The sequence below is a fragment of the Pleurodeles waltl genome, chromosome 8, assembly GCF_031143425.1.
Source record: "Pleurodeles waltl isolate 20211129_DDA chromosome 8, aPleWal1.hap1.20221129, whole genome shotgun sequence".
Classification (NCBI taxonomy): domain Eukaryota; kingdom Metazoa; phylum Chordata; class Amphibia; order Caudata; family Salamandridae; genus Pleurodeles; species Pleurodeles waltl.
This window is the reverse complement of record NC_090447.1, coordinates 144576698-144593224: the sequence shown is the minus strand read 5'-3', so window position 1 is coordinate 144593224 and position 16527 is coordinate 144576698. Positions and strand designations below refer to the sequence as shown.

Here is a 16527-nt window from a genome sequence, read left to right as displayed (position 1 = left end):
CACAGACTGTACCCAGGCATTGTGGGTTCCCTACCGTCAAGTCCAGCGACATGGGGGTTGTGTTTTCTCTGTGGTCCAGTGGCTGCTGCGACGGAAGGTCTTGTCCAGTCGTGTCCAGTCAAAAACTGAAGTTGATTCAGGAAAAAAGTGACATTTTTTACCACATTTCCCCTCCAACCTGCCAACTCAGGTGTGGAGGTTGGACTGCCACAGTTGGCTTGGATTAAGGCACATCCAAATCTGCACGAGGGTAAAGGGTGCTGGATTCCCGCCGTCAGCCACTATTTCCTGTGGTTCCCTCAACACAGGTGGAGCTTCTTGGTGGAGATGGCAAGACTCAGGTGCTCTTTCGTTATGGGACTGTCAACATCTAATTTAGGTGGGCGGTCTGCCAAGGCGGCGGACGCGTTTTTAGTCATAAAACTGACCGAGTGGCTGTTCCTGCCAAAATCTAAATCGGGCTCTTAGGGCCAGATGTATCATCACGGCCCATTGCGATTCGGTAATAGCGATTTTTAAGAAATCGCTATTACCGACTCGCAAAGGGCCATGTATCACATTTGAGAATCGGTAGTAGCGATTTCTTAAAAATCGCAAATGCTATTACCGAATCGCAAATTGCGATACCGGCCTCATTCGCACCTATGGGCCTGTTGGCCCATAGCTGCGAATTTTTTGCATTTCCAAAAATGGGATTTCTGAACCAGAAATCGCAATTTTGGAAATGCAAAAGGCCAGGGTGCTGGGGGCCTAAGGCCCCCTCTCCTGCACCCCAAAATCATTTTTTAAACATGTAAGGTACACACATGCCAAAAGGGCATGAGTGCTTTACATGTTCAATTTAAAAATGCAGTTTTACTGCATTTTTTAATTTTGCACCAGGTTACCACCTGGTTGCATATCATGGTATTTTGCAAGTGCAAAATGCCATTTTTGGAAAAATCGCAATTTGTGATTTTTTTCCAGCATAGCCTTGCGACCTGGAATTTGCGAATCGCAAATTGCGACTCGCAATTTCCAGGTCCCAACGCAAGAAATCGCAATATTAGCGATTTCTTATTTGTGGTCTGCGAATGCATTTCATGCATCGCAGACCACTGTTTTTCACTCGCAAATGGCCGAATTTACCGATTCACACCGTTTGCGAGTGCAAAACATTTTCATACATCTGGCCCTTAATTCTTAGTAAAGGCTAGTAACTACGCTGCAGGAAAGACAACAACATAAGTGGTTACACTAGGGTAGATGATGTCCAGAAGGCCTCTAAGTGGTTCTTAATCTGTGATATGCAAACTACTCAGGGGGTCTGTGACTGCTTGGTAAATTAAATAATATTAACAAATAAATAAAGTGTATGCAATGAACAAACAAATTGTACAATTGATTTTCAAAACGTTCTGTAAATGTGAAAGAATCTTAAGTTGGAGGTTAAAAATTAAGTTAGAGTCCTCAGATTAATTTATCAGAGCAGTTCAGCTACATCAAACAGAAAATGTTGAAGAATGGACGATGGGTGGCCTCTGGTGAATTTAGAAAAGCTCCAGCATTCGTCTTAAAATTAGAATTTTTATTTTTTTATATATTTGTGAATTAAATAAAATATTTAAGAATGTGTATATTTGATGAACGTTTGTTTCTCTATATTTTGTGTATTTTTTTGCGGTTCAAAGCATCGAAATTGCTTAGGCCAGTTTTCCTGGCTTCCAGTAATGACTCAGTGAGGGCCCCAGGTTCCAATAATTATTCAGTGGGCGTACCCGGGTTCCACTAATGATTATGTGGAGGTCCGCAGAAGGCAAAAGGTTAAGAACCACTGCTCTAGAACATAGACCACCTACCATGTCAAAGAAGGCACAGCCTCAAAAGGTGCACCCATGTTGTTATACACAGTTGTCTTGAACCTGTAGACGCTGTGGTAAACTGATAATCTCATCAGATCCAGACTGTCGGTACCAAAAGGGGGACAAAAAGGCACTTTAAGCTCACTGAAGGCAGAAAAATCAATTAGTGGAAAGGGAGCATAGAAAAAGCTACCTTCGAGGGAGACAACCCTAAGATTGTTAACATGCTTAGGTGGGAAAGAAGAACTTCTGTGCACCAAATGAGAGGTACTTTGGTTTGAAAACATAAACCGCGAAGGCTTGGACGGAGCAAGAAAACAAGTTGAAAGCATGAAGCAAAGGAAGTCTAAATACAGAAAACAACAGGGTTGTAGAGGCTCACCCGGATGTCCTCCGTCAAGTTTACATCCACATACATGTTTTGTCACATTTGGGTCGTGGCATTATAGCCATGAATCAATCTACTGTGACTACTTTGCCTAGGTGAGGTCCACTGGAACTCATCCCTTGGTCCATGTAGAAAAACATAGCCGGTACTGTTTGATGTTCTGCCATCATCTTTGGCAGCTTCATCCCGCAGCCTCTCTACAAAGCACCACTGTAGAAACCTAACAGAACAACACAAACACCTATATCTGGGGAAAACTGATGACTGGCTTTTAAGTCCTACATATTTTCATCATTTTTTTATTTATTCTGTGTGTTATGCTATATAAATAAAATATTGCTAGAGGTTTGGGGTGTGTGGGTTGGTGGGTTGGTGGTGGGCAATCTCCTATTTAGTATTCTTATGTGAATTGCTGAAACAAAATATGTAAAGTCCAAACGTTTATGCATCAAACGTTTTGTTTTATATTCCAGTGCTTTTGCAGCATCTGCTCCAATTTGGCAGTTTGAGGATCTTGTTCCTTGTGATTCGTTTTATGACATTGTGACCAATGATTTCACGAAGAGTGGAAATGGGTGCTCCCAGAGCATTTTGAACTCCTGGAATGCTATTAACCGTGTTGCAGTTACAGGTACTAAGTGGATGAGTGTGTGGTTAAAGCAAATTGTGGAGGGCTACACTGTGGAATGTAATTTTTTGTTTAAAAATACGATTAAGATTTCTTCCACCAAACCCCCACAAAAGAACTTAATCATTTGCAAAGCTCAGAGAAATGGAGAGCTTCTTGATCTGAGAACTTTGAACATTTGAATGTAAAAAAGCTGGAAAACTGGTGGTTCCCAATTTACGCTCTGGCAATTACTGAAGTACATTTGGCTTGGTGAACAGCTCCAATATCGAAGCAGCAGTGCTCCCAATAAGCCATGTGGGTTGGAGAGTGGAGATATTTAAGAAACGCAATGATCCCACACAGGAAAGGATTCCTCACGCCCCTACTATACTCAGAGGCAATTACAAGAGGGCCCCATCGCTTGGAGAGAATGTGCTTGAATTTGTATGTGAAACCTGCAAAACCAGCAGGGGACTTGGGACCATATGTACCAAAGCATTTTCCCATTGACACAGAATGGGTAAAACCTTTTGATACATCTGGCCCTTGGTGTCTGAACAGACCGGAAACAGAGGTTGGAAGATGAAGCCAACGGTCTGTTATGGGTTCAGAAAGCCATTGCTGTATGAAGCCACTGGTACTATGGCTCACTGAATAAAGGAAGTCTGTGGCACATAGAGGAGCCAGCTGTGATATGCGAACAATAATGTGCAGAGTAGAGGGACATTCAGAAATAGGATAGATTCTATCCATCCAAGCAGAATGGTTTCCACTTACTTGATTTTTAGGATCGGAAGGCTGAACATCTTGAAAAGGAACCTACAGGGGGTATCTTGACCTACATGTGATAGCTTGATGCTAGCTGTTAGCAGTAATTGGCTCTGTAGAGTGTTGTGGGCTTATTGCAGATGCTCAGTGCCTCATAAAGACCATAATGGAACACTTATAGTGATAGAAAATAATTCCTCAAACCAAACGAAGATCCCAGCATCTGCCTCCTGTGGCTGAAATGACAATAAAGGGACATGGAACTGAGGGACCACTGTTTAACACTGATAGAGATGCTTATAGATCCCGAAAGTACTACAGAAATATTGAAAAGAAAGACATATTGACTAAATGGATGCCAGAGAGGATTGAAATGTGAACTAGAGATGCGGGGAGTCACCGATAGGCCTGCTTGTTGGTAAAACAGATGGAAGCTCGTCAGATTGCCCTGACTAAATTTAAAAACTGTGGGGCTGATTTAAATCTTGATGAAGGGAAATGCTCTGTCACAACGTGATGGATATCTCATCTGCCGTATTACGATCCCATTATTTCCTACGGAGATCGTAATACGGCGGATGGGATGTTCGTAATGGAGTATCCCATCCGTGGAGATCTAAATCAGGCCCTGTGTCTTTCTGACCCCTTTTTAACCAGAGACACAAGATGAAAAACTCACTATTCGAGCATTAAGTATTTACGCGCCTAACCAGAGGCCAACACAGGTCGGGAACTGGAAGGGGAGCCATCATCCCACAATTACAGAGTGTAAAAGAGAGAGCAATAGATAGTGGTACAAACGCAAGCTGTCGATTATTTCAAAAAGATTTCATAAGCAAGAAGAAAGAATTGTTCTTGTGGTATTTAGCTGGTCTTCCGACTGCACAGGGTTTAAAGTTCCAGGTACTCACAAGTTAAATCTGTCATATATTTCCTAAACTTACAGAGCAGGATCTACTGATGTGAGGAACACCAGCTGTTTTAATAAGCTATTTTATTTTTCATTTGGCATCAAAGGGGCTAATCTGACAACTGTTTCTCCCACAGCCTTTTGTGTTGTTTTAATTAGGGAGTTAGCCTGGGATATCCTAACTATGCCTTTTAAAAAGTAAAAAAAAAAAAATGTTTTCATTGTTGTCTGTGCCTTCTCCTTAAATACTCCTGTGCAATTGCATATATCTCTGTTTATCAGTCATTGGGTTAACACTGGGAGACGAACAGCAGCCCTCAATCACAGCACAAGACCCAGCTCTTCTTGGTTGCCCAGAACAACAGTTGTTCACATTTCCCCCTTCTCAGCCACAGTTAGCAGCAGTGTACTCCCTCCGCTGGTCTCACCAAGCTTGCTTCTCACAAGTTTTCTCACAGAAAGAACCAAAAAGGTGCTGCCAAAGGGGCATCTCTATTTTGGTGTTCCCCAGAATGTTTCCTCATTACCTTTCACCGTCAGCTCATTGCAGTCAAGAAGACAAATGTTAGATAAATTGCTAAAATGTTCCAGCCTTTCAATCTGTCTCCCACATTTGCAAATCATTAGACGTTTGTATGCAATCCACTAGTTTCTCATTGAGTCACTGCAAAAGTTCAGTCCGGCTAGCTCTCTTTGATGAGTTCTTTGTAGCTACTGATACTATTGCAAACATAGCTTCCAATCTACTTTCGGTAGACATAACCTTACTTGCAGTGCTGTCCGCCTTCTTACCCCATTTCTTGTGGTCTGTTCTGGCAGTTTTATTTTGTTGGATATGGGTGTATGGGGGGAAGTATGTCTGATCACTGGATATTTAGAATTACATTTTCTTGTTTCATGATAGGGCAGCTGTGGTGGATCCAGCACTTTAATTTTACCTATACTTTGAGTGTATAACAGCGAGGATCACTGGTGCCCTGATGTGCACAGAATTTGAATGATACTCCGTGTTTGATTAGGAGCCAATACGGCTGCGCAGGTGTGGTGGATTTGTGGTCATAATGAATGAATTTGCAATTGATCTAGCAGCTTTTCTTGTCTGTTGTAGCATCTATTAGCAATATGGCACCTTATTGTTCCCATTGTGCTCTCCGTTTCATACCTCCTTGATTCTGCCACTGCCTCCCTCTCTGTGCAGTTGTTTGCTTTCCTGCCTATGCCGTCATTGCTTCTCATTTCCCCCTCTATCTCCTTGCTGTGTCCCTGCATTACCCTTGTACCAACCCTCCCTGATAGCCTTACCTCCTGAACCATCGTGTAACTTCCCTGATAGCTGCCCTGCTACTACCCTCACTCCTGGTTGGCTTAAAATGGGAGGGATGGATTGAGATTCTGGGCAGACTATAGTAAGGTTTTAGTTTGTTTGTTTCCCTGGCTCTTTTGTCCACTGCATCTCTGTGCTTGGGCCTGTTTTATTGAAGCAGAGCAGTTTTTGGTCTGCTTGCATACAACAGCTTCTTTTCGTTTGGCCATTCTCTTGTTTTATATTCTTATTCTTCGGACAGGTCTCTTTAGCTATTGGGTTTCATGTATTTTTCTTAGTTTGCCTTTGCTTGGGTTGGCTGCCCATCAAATGTGGCCTGCCATGGGTGGTTATATTGTCCCACTTGTTTTCTTATTAGAATTTTGGTGATAGGTTATAAAGTAGTATTTTTGTTGGACTGCAGATGCAACATGACGTGTAGCTTGTTATTGACAGTTGCTCAGAAAACAACATTGTATTTCCTGATTATTCTGAACATAAATATGCAATTTCTATCCCTCTCTACTTGCTTAGATGAAGGGATACAGTGGCTTTCCTCCACGTTTCACTTGTGCTGCCCCCTCCAAGGCAAAGATGACATTGGGTATTTCAAGTCATGGCTAACTGAAACCTGGGTGAATTTGGCAATGGTGAATTACCCATATGAAGCAGACTTCTTACAACCACTACCTGCTTGGCCTGTTCAGGTAGGTAGTAATCTGTACTGTTTTCAATGTGCTTTGGCTTGCTCATTATGTCTTGCAATTTTATTAATACATTGCTCTGTATCCACTAGGCAAGGTAAGGTATCTATCTAAAGTTGCAATGCCATAAATTTCCCTGTGTTCTCTAGAGAGTGTCATGACTCTCACTCTGCATTTAAAATATGACCTACTCTTACCATGGTTCATCCTTCATTACTTGGCTGTTTTTGCTCCTCAATAGTATTGCCTCACACTCCCTTCTGATTACTCCATTGCCAATCTTTTCACCCCTTAGCAATTTGTCACCTGACAATGTACTAGGCTTGCTTTCTTTTAATCATTCTTGTCTATGTTAGTTCTGGACTTTAGGGCATTCAGCCAAGCGACATTTACCATTGCATATTCTACACATGGTGATGTCCGCAACAGTGGAATTTTTATCATATGGATGCAGACACATTTAGATGTCTCTTGTGAGAATAGAACAGGCCAAATGTATCTCGTGGATGGTTGCACGGCGCCATTGACTTTACAAAATGTATCTGGGGTGTGTGAAAATGTAGTTCCTAAATTAATATGACCTACTTCACAATTTCACATACATGGAACAGGGGTGTCACTCTATCCCTACTTTCCATATTATAAACATGCATTTCTTTTTAACACTTAGCTTCAAATAGCTTTGACAGCTCATGTGACTTTAATACAGTGCAGCACAGCCTTGAAGGCTTTGCCAGTGCTTGTTTTTTCATTCCATTTAGATTCCATTGTGTTAGGATAGGAAGTCTTCTGCATGGCTCGAGAGAGCGTGCTTCCCTGCCATGTGTTGATCTTATGGCAAATCACTGGAAAGTTGCTTTAAGTTTTCTTGATTTCTACCATAGTGAACATAACAATCAAGCAGATCTACTGAGGGTCTCCCTATTTACATAAATTGAAACCGTAGAGCTTGGCTCTGAGGTTGAGGTGGCATGCATGGTATACCCCTGTAAAGAAATGGCTCCCTGTTGCAGTTACCCCCCACTTTTTGCCTGATACTGATGCTGACTTGATTGAGAAGTGTGCTGGGACCCTGCTAACCAGGCCCCATCACCAGTGTTCTTTCACCTAAAATGTACCATTGTTTCCACAATTGGCACAACCCTGGCACCTAGGTAAGTCCCTTGTAACTGGTACCCCTGGTACCAAGGGCCCTGATGCCAGGGAAGGTCTCTAAGGGCTGCAGCATGTCTTATGCCACCCTAGGGGCCCCTCACTCAGCACAGACACACTGCTTGCCAGCTTGTGTGTGCTGGTGGGGAGAAAATGACTAAGTCGACATGGCACTCCCCTCAGGGTGCCATGCCAACCTCCCACTGCCTGTGGCATAGGTAAGTCACCCCTCTAGTAGGCCTTACAGCCCTAAGGCAGGGTGCCCTATACCACAGGTGAGGGCATATGTGCATGAGCACTATGCCCCTACAGTGTCTAAGCAAAACCTTAGACATTGTAAGTGCAGGGTAGCCATAAGAGTATATGGGCTGGGAGTCTGTCAAAAACGAACTCCACAGCTCCATAATGGCTACACTGAATACTGGGAAGTTTAGTATCAAACTTCTCAGAATAATAAACCCACACTGATGCCAGTGTTGGATTTATTAAAAAATGCACACAGAGGGCAACTTAGAGATACCCCCTGTATTTTACCCAATTGTTCAGTGCAGGACTGACTGGTCTCTGCCAGCCTGCTACTGAGAGATGAGTTTCTGACCCCATGCGGTGAGAGCCTTTGTGCTCTCTGAGGACAGAAACAAAGCCTGCTCTGGGTGGAGGTGCTTCACACCTCCCCCCTGCAGGAACTGTAACACCTAGCAGTGAGCTTCAAAGGCTCAAGCTTCGTGTTACAATGCCCCAGGGCACTCCAGCTAGTGGAGATGCCCGCCTCCTGGACACAGCCCCCACTTTTCCCGGCAAGTCCAGGAGAGATAATGAGAAAAACAAGGAGGAGTCACTGGCCAGTCAGGACAGCCCCTAAAAGGTGTCCTGAGCTGAGGTGACTCTGACTTTTAGAAATCCTCCATCTTGTAGAAGGAGGATTCCCCCAATAGGGATAGGAATGTGGCCCCCTCCCCTTGGGAGGAGGCACAAAGAGGGTCTACCCACCCTCAGGGCTAGTAGCCATTGGCTACTAACCCCCCAGACCTAAACACGCCCTTAAATTTAGTATTTAAGGGCTCCCCTGAACCTAAGAATTTAGATTCCTGAAACTACAAGAAGAAGAGGACTGCTGAGCTGAAAAACCCCTGCAGAAGAAGAACAGAAGAAACCAACTGCTTTGGCCCCAGTCTTACCGGCCTGTCTCCTGCCTTCCAAAGAAACCTGCTCCAGCGACGCTTTCCAAAGGACCAGCGACCTCTGAATTCTCTGAGGACTGCCCTGCTTCAAGAAAGACAAGAAACTCCCGAGGACAGCGGCACTGCTCCAAAAGAACTGCAACTTTGTTTCAAAGGAGCAGATTTAAAGACCCCTGCAACTCCCTGCAAGAAGCGTGAGACTTGCAACACTGCACCCGGCGACCCCGACTCGACTGGTGGAGAACCAACACCTCAGGGAGGACCCTCCGGCGACTCAGAGTCCGTGAGTAACCAAAGTTGTCCCCCCTGAGCCCCCACAGCGACACCTGCAGAGGGAATCCCGAGGCTCCCCCTGACCGCGACTGCCTGAACCTAAAGTCCCGACGGCTGGAAAAGACCCTGCACCCACAGCCCCCAGCACCTGAAGGAACGGAACTTCTGTGCATGAGTGACCCCCAGGAGGCCCTCTCCCTTGCCCAGGTGGTGGCTACCCCGAGGAGCCCCCCCCCCTTGCCTGCCTGCATCGCTGAAGAGATCCCTTGGTCTCTCATTGAAAACCATTGAAAACCCGACGCGTGTTTGCACACTGCACCCGGCCACCCCCGCGCTGCTGAGGGTGTACTTTTTGTGCTGACTTGTGTCCCCCCCGGTGCCCTACAAAACCCCCCTGGTCTGCCCTCCAAAGACGCGGGTACTTACCTGCTGGCAGACTGGAACCGGGGCACCCCCTTCTCTCCATTGAAGCCTATGTGTTTTGGGCACCTCTTTGACCTCTGCACCTGACCGGCCCTGAGCTGCTGGTGTGGTAACTTTGGGGTTGCTCTGAACCCCCAACGGTGGGCTACCTTGGACCCAAAACTGAGACTTGTAAGTGATTTACTTACCTGCTAAAACTAACAATAACTTACCTCCCCCAGGAACTGTAAAAATTGCAGTGTCCACTTTTAAAACAGCTATTTGTGTTTTATGTGAAAAGTATATATGCTACTGTAATTATTCAAAGTTCCAAAAGTACTTACCTGCAATACCTTTCAAATGAGATATTACATGTAGAATTTGAACCTGTGGTTCTTAAAATAAACTAAGAAAATATATTTTTCTATAACAAAACCTATTGGCTGGATTTGTCTCTGAGTGTGTGTTCCTCATTTATTGCCTGTGTGTATGTACAACAAATGCTTAACACTACTCCTTTGATAAGCCTACTGCTCGACCACACTACCACAAAATAGAGCATTAGTATTATCTCTTTTTGCCACTATCTTACCTCTAAGGGGAACCCTTGGACTATCTGCATACTATTCCTTACTTTGAAATAGTGCATACAGAGCCAACTTCCTACAACCCCTTTTTATGGAGAGTGGCTCCCCTACCACCAGGCTGAAGTATTTGCTATCTTCCCTACTTGATTTCTTTAAAACTCTTTTTTTTTTATGGGCGAGCACAAAGTGCTCCGTCCATTGTGTAATCCCTCTTTGGGCTTGAAACTCCGCCCATGCCACGTCAGTCACTTACATTGGTTTGTGGGCTTGCCTTTTAAAATTCGCTTGCTTTCATTTGTGAAAGGCAATCATACGCCATGCCTTTTCCGGTGTTTAGCCCACCTACACAGCACCGGTAAAGTACCAAAAACATACGAGGCTCTGTGTTTTCAGCCTGGAGTCCGGACTATTTTATCTGTTTATTTTCCAAGCAGTGTGATTGCACTGCGTTTTTTTTGCTTTACAACGCTAATAGCTCTAACTCGAACAAATGCAAGACCCGTTGCATTGAAAATGCTTGTTTGTCTAGGAAGTGATTTGAGAGCCAGTGGGTTTACTGGGTGAGGATGGCGAGCCATTGTGTTTCTGGTGGTATCTATTCTGCTAGACATTCCCATTCTCCCCTACCAGCTTGGTGGGTTGGAGTAGGCATAAGACCTATGGTTAGTTCAGATCCCCTCTGTAGGGCCCTCATCCATTATTCAAAAGTAGCAGATCCCCTTATTTGAACAGCCTGTCCATTAGTGAATGAAAAAGTTCTGGCCTCATCGGCTAGTTTTTTCTTCAAGACTATGCTATTTTTCTGACTAGCCACACATGGGATGGCGGGAGGAAGCAGAGATCCAGGAGCAGAATGCAGGAGATAGATTGCTATTCTCCTGCCAAACCTGGAAACGGGGACGGTATTACAGAACATGTCTTTGTAATGGGTTACCGGTGAAAGGAATTTACCAGTCTGATGAAAGATGCTCACCTTCAGCTCGTCAAACAGCATCCCAGCTGAGAAAGGGCTATCTGTGAGGCTTATGAAGGTAGTTGGCATTTTGAAGCACAACAAGACTCCAAGCAGCTGCTCAAGATAAGGAAACTTTCTGCACATCAACATTGAGGGAGACAGGGGGAGCTCCATACTGTTATTTAAGGTGAGACCACTTCATCTTGACTCTTCTACTGTAATATGGTAGCCTCTAGGTGCTTCCAGGTACCATCTGTAGCTGGGGAAAAGTACCCTGTTGAAGAACTTACAATTTAAACCCTTGGTCCATGCCCAGGATTTGCACCGTCTCCAGCTTTGGCCTTACTTGTTTGGCAGTGGTAGCAAGCAGTGCAGTTTCCATAGATACCCTGCTATTTGAAGGTTTAGACTACGACTATTGGGCTTTGTGGTGCAGATCCCACCCTTTTTTGTGTCATTCTAAGGATATCAGGGTGAACTGGCACCCTGGTCAGCCACTATCCTCCTATAGCTAGCCCAGTGGCTACTGTACTAGTGGGACTTCAGTACCTGTGCCAGGACATATGTTATGTGTGATGTGTTGTTATGTGAAGTCTAGTTATGTGTTATGTTTTATGTTACGCTATGTTTTATGTTATGATGTTATGTTACCTTATGATGTTACTTTACTTTATGTTTTATTTTATGTTTTATGTGATGTTATGTTACATTACTTTATGTTACATTATGTTATGTTACGTTATGTTTTTTTGTTACGTTATTTTATGTTTTATGTTAATATGTTATCTTACGTTGTGATCTTATGGTTTATGTTATGTTTTATGGTATGTTACATTATATGTTAATTTTAATGTTATGTTTTCTGTTATGTTTTGTTATGTTATGTTACGCTATGTTATGTTACGTTACCATGTGCTATGTTATGTTGATTTGTATTGCACAATAAACACCCGAGAGGGTATCCAGGCGCTTGTGCAGATGTGTAGGAGTGCTTTGCCCAAGGTGCTTATACGAAGAGCCCGGTCTTCAGTTTCTTGCAGAACTCAAGAAGTGAGGAGGAGGCTCTGATTTGTTGAGGGAGGTTGTTCCAAAGTCTTGGGTGCAATGTAGGAGAATGAGTGACCTCCAGTTTTGCTTTTGTGGATGCAGGGAGTGTGTGCAAGTAAGAGTGAGACAGAGCGTAGTTGTCTGGTGGGTTGGTGAAGGTGTATGAAGCTGTTCAGGTATTCTGGTCTTGTTTTGTGTAGGGCTTTGTATGTGTGTGTGAAAATTTTGAATTGGCTGCCTTGTGAATGGGGAGCTAGTGAAGCGTCTTGAGGTGTGGTGTGATGTGAGTGCGGTGTGGGAGGTCCAGTATGAGTCCTGCTGTGGTGTTCTAGATGGTCTGGAGGCTGCGTAGGAGTTGTATGGAGATAATGGCATAGAGAGTGTTGCTGTAGTCTGGCCTGCTTGTGATGTGTGCTTGTGTGACTGTCCATCTAGTGTTGTAAGCCAACCATTTGAAGATCTTTTGCAGCATGTGTAGGATGTATAAACAGGAGGTGCACACTTCATTGACTTGAGCCATCATGTTGAGCTTGTCGTCTAGGATCATCCCTAGATTTCTTGGGTGATCTGTGGGAGTGGGTGTTGGACCTAGCTCTGGCTGCTACCAGGTGTAGTACCATGGAGAGTTCTTGTTGCCGAAGACCAGTACTTCCATCTTGTTGTCCATCAGGGAGAGGATGAGTTGGGTGTCATCGACATAGGAGTGACAGTGATATCTTATGATCAGATAAGACTGGCGAGTGTCGACTTGTATATGTTAAAAAGGGTGGGACTGAGAGATGATCCCTGTGGGACTGTGCATATTAGCATGACTCTTTGGGTTCTTTCTGTAAAGAAGGAATAATCCATTTGAGAGCAGGTGCTTGTATTCCAATCTTGTGGAGTCTTCTGATGAGGGTGTTGTGCGAGATAGTGTAGAAGGCAGCACAGGGGTCAAGGAGGATGAGGGCCACTGTTTCTCCTCAGTCTAGGATGATCCAAATGCGGTCAGTGGCTGGGATGGGTACTGTTTCAGTGGGGTGGTTCTTTATAAATCCTGATTGAGTGTTGTCTAGAAGATGATGAAGTTCAATGTGGATTGTAAGTTGCTTGTTGATTGGCTTCTCAATCACTTTGGCTGGGTGATTGAGCAAAGAGATGGGTCAGGAGTTGCTCAGTTGATTCGGATCACCTGTAGGCTTCTTGAAGAGGGCATTGATTTCTGCAAGTTTCCATTCATCTGGGAAAGTGGCAGACATGATGGAGGTATTAATGATATGGACGTGAGTGGTGCTGATTGATGATGTTCCCATGTTTTAGATGCAGTGGGAGCATGGGTACATTGGAGCCTCTGAGTGGAGGGTCCATATTAGTGGTTTCCAACCTTTTGACGTCTGTGGACCCCCACTTTATCATTACTGGAGCCCGGGGACCCCCAATTAATCTTTACTGGATTCCGGGGACCCCCCCTGCCCCCACTGAGTCATTACTGAAAGCTGGGGACCTAATCTGTTAATAATAGTTAATTTTCTAAGCAGTCGCGGACCCCCTGAGGAGGCTTCGCGGACCACCAGGGGTCCCCGGATCACAGGTTGGGAACCACTGGTCCATATGATTGCTGTGGTGTCATTTCTGGTAAGGGTTGCCCATTCGGTCAGGTGGCCATCCAGTTTGGTATTGGGTAGTTTAGTGATGAGTTCTCTGGAGTTGGGCCGTGTGCAAAGTTGCTGTAGATGTTTGTGATTTTGCTGTGTAAGAAGTTGGATAGGTTGTTGCAGATTTGTTGGGAGGCAGCAATGTTGTTGACAGTGGCTGAGGGTGAGGTGAAATCCATGACGATTGAGAAGAAGCTCCTTCAATGTGGTCCACTAATGCCTTTTTCTTGTTGTCTCTTATCTGCTGGTGATAGCGTCTGACTACAAACTTGTAGGTAGTTCTGACAGTGGTGCATTGGCTGGCTCTCTGTTTCTTTTCTACCTGTTTCAGTGTTGTTTTGTGTCTTGGAGGTCTTCTGTGTACCAGCTGGCCTACTATGCTTGTTGGATTTCACTAGTGCGAGGGAATCCGTGCCTTTATTGATCCAGTTGTTGAACTTGTTGAGGTCCTTGTTTTAGGTTGTGTGTGTGGCTAGATTGATCCTTGCTGAGGTCGCTGAGCCAGCCTGCTTCGGTGATTTTGTCCCAGCGGCGGCTTGGAATGCTGACCCTAATATGGGTGTCAAATGCAAAAACAACAAGTGATGGACGGAATGCTGAACATTGTCAAACATTCACCCCCAGTCACAGATCTGGGTTTAATCCATCGTTTTTTTGCTGCCCATGCCATTCCAGTTTGGACCCAGCCATATGCAAATCAGTCTTGACCCTGTTCCCCATGGGAACAGTCCAGCCCGAACTGCTAGGCCAGGTCTTCCCTGGACTGGAAACAAGCATCCTGGGACCGGTTTTGGGGTTTCACCCCTCATCAGCCAGGCTAGCTTGAATCCAGTGTCATGGGAAGCACGGGACCCATGTCTGGGCATACCCTTTCCACTTAGGGCGACAAATGCAAAAACAACAAGTGATGGACGGAATGCTGAACATTGTCAAACATTCACCCCCAGTCACAGATCTGGGTTTAATCCATCGTTTTTTTGCTGCCCATGCCATTCCAGTTTGGACCCAGCCATATGCAAATCAGTCTTGACCCTGTTCCCCATGGGAACAGTCCAGCCCGAACTGCTAGGCCAGGTCTTCCCTGGACTGGAAACAAGCATCCTGGGACCGGTTTCGGGGTTTCACCCCTCATCAGCCAGGCTAGCTTGAATCCAGTGGCATGGGAAGCACGGGACCCACGTCTGGGCATACCCTTTCCACTTAGGGCGACAAATGCAAAAACAACAAGTGATGGACGGAATGCTGAACATTGTCAAACATTCACCCCCAGTCACAGATCTGGGTTTAATCCATCGTTTTTTTGCTGCCCATGCCATTCCAGTTTGGACCCAGCCATATGCAAATCAGTCTTGACCCTGTTCCCCATGGGAACAGTCCAGCCCGAACTGCTAGGCCAGGTCTTCCCTGGACTGGAAACAAGCATCCTGGGACCGGTTTCGGGGTTTCACCCCTTATCAGCCAGGCTAGCTTGAATCCAGTGGCATGGGAAGCACGGGACCCACGTCTGGGCATACCCTTTCCACTTAGGGCGACAAATGCAAAAACAACAAGTGATGGACGGAATGCTGAACATTATCAAACATTCACCCCCAGTCACAGATCTGGGTTTAATCCATCGTTTTTTTGCTGCCCATGCCATTCCAGTTTGGACCCAGCCATATGCAAATCAGTCTTGACCCTGTTCCCCATGGGAACAGTCCAGCCCGAACTGCTAGGCCAGGTCTTCCCTGGACTGGAAACAAGCATCCTGGGACCGGTTTCGGGGTTTCACCCCTCATCAGCCAGGCTAGCTTGAATCCAGTGGCATGGGAAGCATGGGACCCACGTCTGGGCATACCCTTTCCACTTAGGGCGACAAATGCAAAAACAACAAGTGATGGACGGAATGCTGAACATTGTCAAACATTCACCCCCAGTCACAGATCTGGGTTTAATCCATCGTTTTTTTGCTGCCCATGCCATTCCAGTTTGGACCCAGCCATATGCAAATCAGTCTTGACCCTGTTCCCCATGGGAACAGTCCAGCCCGAACTGCTAGGCCAGGTCTTCCCTGGACTGGAAACAAGCATCCTGGGACCGGTTTCGGGGTTTCACCCCTCATCAGCCAGGCTAACTTGAATCCAGTGGCATGGGAAGCACGGGACCCACGTCTGGGCATACCCTTTCCACTTAGGGCGACAAATGCAAAAACAACAAGTGATGGACGGAATGCTGAACATTGTCAAACATTCACCCCCAGTCACAGATCTGGGTTTAATCCATCGTTTTTTTGTGTTGTTAAAGTTGCCCTAAGTGGGAAGGGTATGCCCAGACGTGGGTCCCTTGCTCACTGTGCCACTGGAATCAAGCTAGCCTGGCTGATGAGGGGTGAAACCCCGAAACCGGTCCCAGGATGCTTGTTTCCGGTCCAGAGAGGACCTGGCCTGGCAGTTCGGGCTGGACTGTTCCCACGAGGAACAGGGTCAAGACTGATTTGCATATGGCTGGGTCCAAACTGGGGTGGCATGGTGAGCAAAAGAACGATGGATTAAACCCAGATCTGTGACTGGGGGTGAGTGTTTGCATTGTCAGCACTCCGTCCATCATCATTTTGTGTTGTTAAAGTTGGCCTAAAATGGGTGTGACTTGAAATGTTTTGATTTGGAAGTGGAGGATGGAGTGGTTGGTCCATGTGAGCGGTGTGGTGGAGTTGCATTTGATGCTGTCGCTTGTTGTGAAGATTAGGTCCAGTGCGTATCCTGCTGTGTGTGTTGCTTCTGAGACGAGCTGTGA

At 45.4% G+C, this 16527-nt stretch overlaps 1 protein-coding gene across 1 annotated transcript in view; it reads left to right on the top strand.

Moving 5' to 3' along the window:
- Window positions 1–16527, top strand: part of PRCP (prolylcarboxypeptidase) — a 129849-nt gene that overhangs the window by 96828 nt on the left and 16494 nt on the right. The window contains exons 5-6 of the mRNA XM_069203940.1: window positions 2703–2860; window positions 6355–6527. Coding sequence (XP_069060041.1) covers window positions 2703–2860; window positions 6355–6527 — 331 coding nt within the window. The remainder of the gene's footprint in view (window positions 1–2702; window positions 2861–6354; window positions 6528–16527) is intronic.